The 3,423-nt window shown below is 56.9% G+C and overlaps 1 protein-coding gene across 1 annotated transcript in view; it reads left to right on the top strand.

The window, feature by feature from the left end:
• Nucleotides 1-2,925, top strand: part of LOC102426784 (pecanex-like protein 2) — a 7,963-nt gene extending 5,038 nt beyond the window's left edge. The window contains exons 4-5 of the mRNA XM_006106234.3: nt 1,971-2,115; nt 2,548-2,925. Of these exons, the coding sequence (XP_006106296.1) occupies nt 1,971-2,115; nt 2,548-2,925 (523 nt within the window). The remainder of the gene's footprint in view (nt 1-1,970; nt 2,116-2,547) is intronic.
• The last annotated feature ends 498 nt before the right edge of the window (nt 2,926-3,423 follow it).

Genomic DNA, 3,423 nt, shown 5'->3' with positions numbered 1-3,423 from the left:
CCCTGCTCAGTAAACGTCCTTTCCTCCCGCCGTCTCTCCCGTCTGCACCCTGCTCTGCCTGGCTGACGGCCTTGCCAAATGGAGGCCCCTGCTGCTTGTTCAAACTCTCTTTCCACGGGCCCTGCTCTCTCTGCGTGAAAACAGCCCCGTTTCTCTTCTTAAAGAACAAAAAGCAAAACGAAGCTCCCCTGACCCTCCCAGCCTCTCACCCTGTCACCCAGGTCTGATCTCTGACTCACAGGGGAGCCCTTGACCTTCCGTGCACAGGGCTCACGGCTCGAGTCACAGCACCCCGGCCGTGATCCGCACGTCACTCCATTCGCAGGTTTCTAGAAATTTCAATTTCCTGTACAATTTGCAAACCAAAGGCCGCAGAGGTTCGCTCTGGCGGGCTGAGCGGAGCGCTTTCCCAAGGCTTCCTCGGGCCGGCTTTTGGCGTAGCTTCCGCCGAGGTCCCTGACCAGGTGTTCCTCGCCTGCCCGGCTTTATTTATTTTCCCTGATTAAGCACCATGCGTTCCAGCTGCTTTCCGAGCTTGGTTTTGATGGGATTTCCTGGGTTTCAAACAGCTCCTAATCCTCTGTGACAGCCCCTCAGCGTTCCAAAGGCGGCGATGAGATCAGTCTGGGAGCGATGCAGTGGTTTGGGGGGAGGCTCGCTTTCCGGGGGGCCCACCCCTGTGAGCCCTGCCCCGCATTCTCAGTGCAGCAATGACTTGCAGGAGGTAACTGATTGTGCACGTTGCCCCAGGCCAGTGTTCGGATCCACGAGGTTCTGATTTCTTGGGTAGATCGTGGGGGCGGGAGGCCCACCGTGTGAGGGAGGCTGGAGCCCCACCTCTGCTTCTACCCAACAGCTGTGCCCTGCATTTCATATGCTAGAGTTCAATACATGGGGGCGCTTGCAAAGGATTGATTCTGGCGCTCAAACGATTTCTAAGCGTCATTTTAAGAGACCCAGCGAAAGTGGTCCCCAAAAGGCTGCCCCAGGTTGGACGCTCTCCAAGGGTGTTGTGTTGGCAGCCTCACTAACGTTCGTTTTCCTAGTCTCATGGGTAAGATCCTCTATCTCCCTCTTCCTTCGTTTGTATCTCCATTATTGCCAGCGAGGGTTTAAGACTGCCTACATGTTTATTGGTCAATCACATTTTTTTCCCCGTGAATTGCCTGCTTCTATGCTCTCCCCATTTTTGTTAGATACTGATCTTTAGGAACTATTCTCATGATATTATCGGGAAAGAATGTGAAGTCTTTCAAAATCTGGGGCATACATTCCGGTGGTATTCTTCTCCTTAAATCTATGAGTGAAATGTTTAATCGTTTTCCACATCCTTACCATTCTGAGATAAGCTGTACGTGGTCATGATACATTATTTTTTCTGTAACAATGGATTCAGTTTGCTAATGTTTATAGTTATGTTGAAAGCATGAGGGGCTCATGGTGTGTGTGTGTGTGTGTGTGTGTGTGTGTGTGTACGTGTGTACTCCATCCTTGTGTAATTTTAAAGTCAGAAGTGTGCCCTTAGGTGTACCCATGCAACCTAACAAGTGATTCTCACATATTTAATGTTAAAGAACGACAGATGGCGGCCCTGGCCGGTGCGGCTCAGGTGGTTGAGCGTCGTCCTTGCACTGAAGGGTGGCTGGTTCGTTTCCTGGTCAGGGCACGTGCCCGGGTTGCAGGCTCTATCCCCCCTCCAGTCCCCCCGTGTGGGGTGTGCAGGAGGCAGGCAATGGGTTTCACTCTCACATCGAGGTTTCTCTCACTCTCTCCCTCTCCCTTCCTCTCTCTCTCAAAACCCATGAGAAAATCTTTGGAAAAAATACCAGGTCACTTGGAACACTGACTCTCAGGTTAGCCGTGCACGGCAGCCCAGTGTAGGCACAGCTCTGCTTCGCTTGCTGGGACACATCCTGACTTGACCGTGACGCAGCTCTGACGGACACTCCCTGAGAAACCCTGTCTTGCAGCCTGGACTCCTTCCTGCACGGCCTCCACGCCCTCTTCAAGGGCGACTTCAGGGTCGCCGCCCGGGACGAGTGGGTGTTCGCCGACATGGACCTGCTGCAGAAGGTGGTGGCCCCGGCCATCAGGATGGCCCTCAAGCTCCACCAGGTCAGCACCCTCCTTTATAAGGACCAGCCTGAAGCTGTACAAGAGGAATTCCGCTCTGAGAACACGGTCCCCTTCCTCTCTCGACGTTCACAAGGGGGTTTGTGACTCGGGGACAGAGCACCGAGGCAGCCCGCATGCTCCTGACCGGCCAGCGCAGGTTGCCCTGCAGAGCAGTTAGGGGTGGGGATGCTGATGAGGATGGGGGGGGGGTTGGCTAGAGAAAGGGACCAACCAGAGGCGCCCCACGGTCCTGGGAAGTCCTGGGAATGTGATCCACGCAGCTCTTCCCCGGACAGGTCCAGCGATTGGGATGGTGGGACGAGGCATCCTCTGTCCAGCTCAGGGTCCAAAGAGCAGGGGTGAGGCCTGGGAGTGGACCAGCCGCGAGGGTCCTGGCCGCGTCCCCCAGCCTCGGCCCCGCCCTCCCCCCAGGACCAGTTCACCTGCCCCGACGAGTACGAGGACCCCGCGGTCCTCTTCGAGGCCATCCGGTCCTTCGAGCGGACGGTGGTCATCTGCCACGAGGGCGACCCGGCCTGGCGGGGGGCGGTGCTCGCCAACAGGGCGGAGCTGCTCACCCTGCGGCACGTGGTGGACGAGGGCGCCGCCGAGTACAAGGTCATCATGCTGCACCGGAGCTTCCTCAGCTTCAAGGTGATCAAGGTACCGAGCAGGTCCCGGCGCCCGGGCCCGGGGTGTGAGCAGCAGGAGCGGGGCTGGCACGGGCGTCTGTTCACAGACAGTCTCAGAGCGGCCGCTCCCGCCTCCGATGACCAGTGCGCAGGCGAGGGCTTCGGCAAGCCCTGGTAGAGGCACATCTACTTATTTTTAAAGCCCGGCCGGTGTGGCTCAGTGGTTGAGCATCGACCTATGAACCAAGAGGTCAGGATTCAATTCCCGGTCAGGGCACATGCCCGGGTTGTAGGCTCCATCCCCAGTGGGGGGTGCAGGAGGCAGCCGATCAATGATTCTCATCATTGATGTTTCTCTCCCCCCTCCCATGAAAAAAAAAAAAAAAAAGACTTTCTAATCCACCTAAAATTCCAGATCTTTCTCTCAGAACTACTCCTGGGCACGAGAACTTCCTTCCCAAGGGCTCTCCTTTCATAAGCTCCCAACCGCTGGCCACTGGCTAAAACACACACTCACCTCCTCTCCTTTGCTCCGCGTTTGCACTGAGAGTGGCATCGCTCCCCCGGGCAGGCCTGCCGCGGTGCCCGGCCACACTGACAGACAGCTCTGGGCCAAAGCAGTGCATCAGTGGGTATCAAACCGGAGCCCTGCTCTGGCTGCAGGTGGGCCCAGGTC

This window comes from Myotis lucifugus, unplaced genomic scaffold (assembly GCF_000147115.1).
Source record: "Myotis lucifugus unplaced genomic scaffold, Myoluc2.0 scaffold_788, whole genome shotgun sequence".
Classification (NCBI taxonomy): Eukaryota; Metazoa; Chordata; class Mammalia; order Chiroptera; family Vespertilionidae; genus Myotis; species Myotis lucifugus.
Note: the sequence above shows the minus strand (reverse complement) of the source record. Positions and strands in the feature narration are given on the sequence as shown.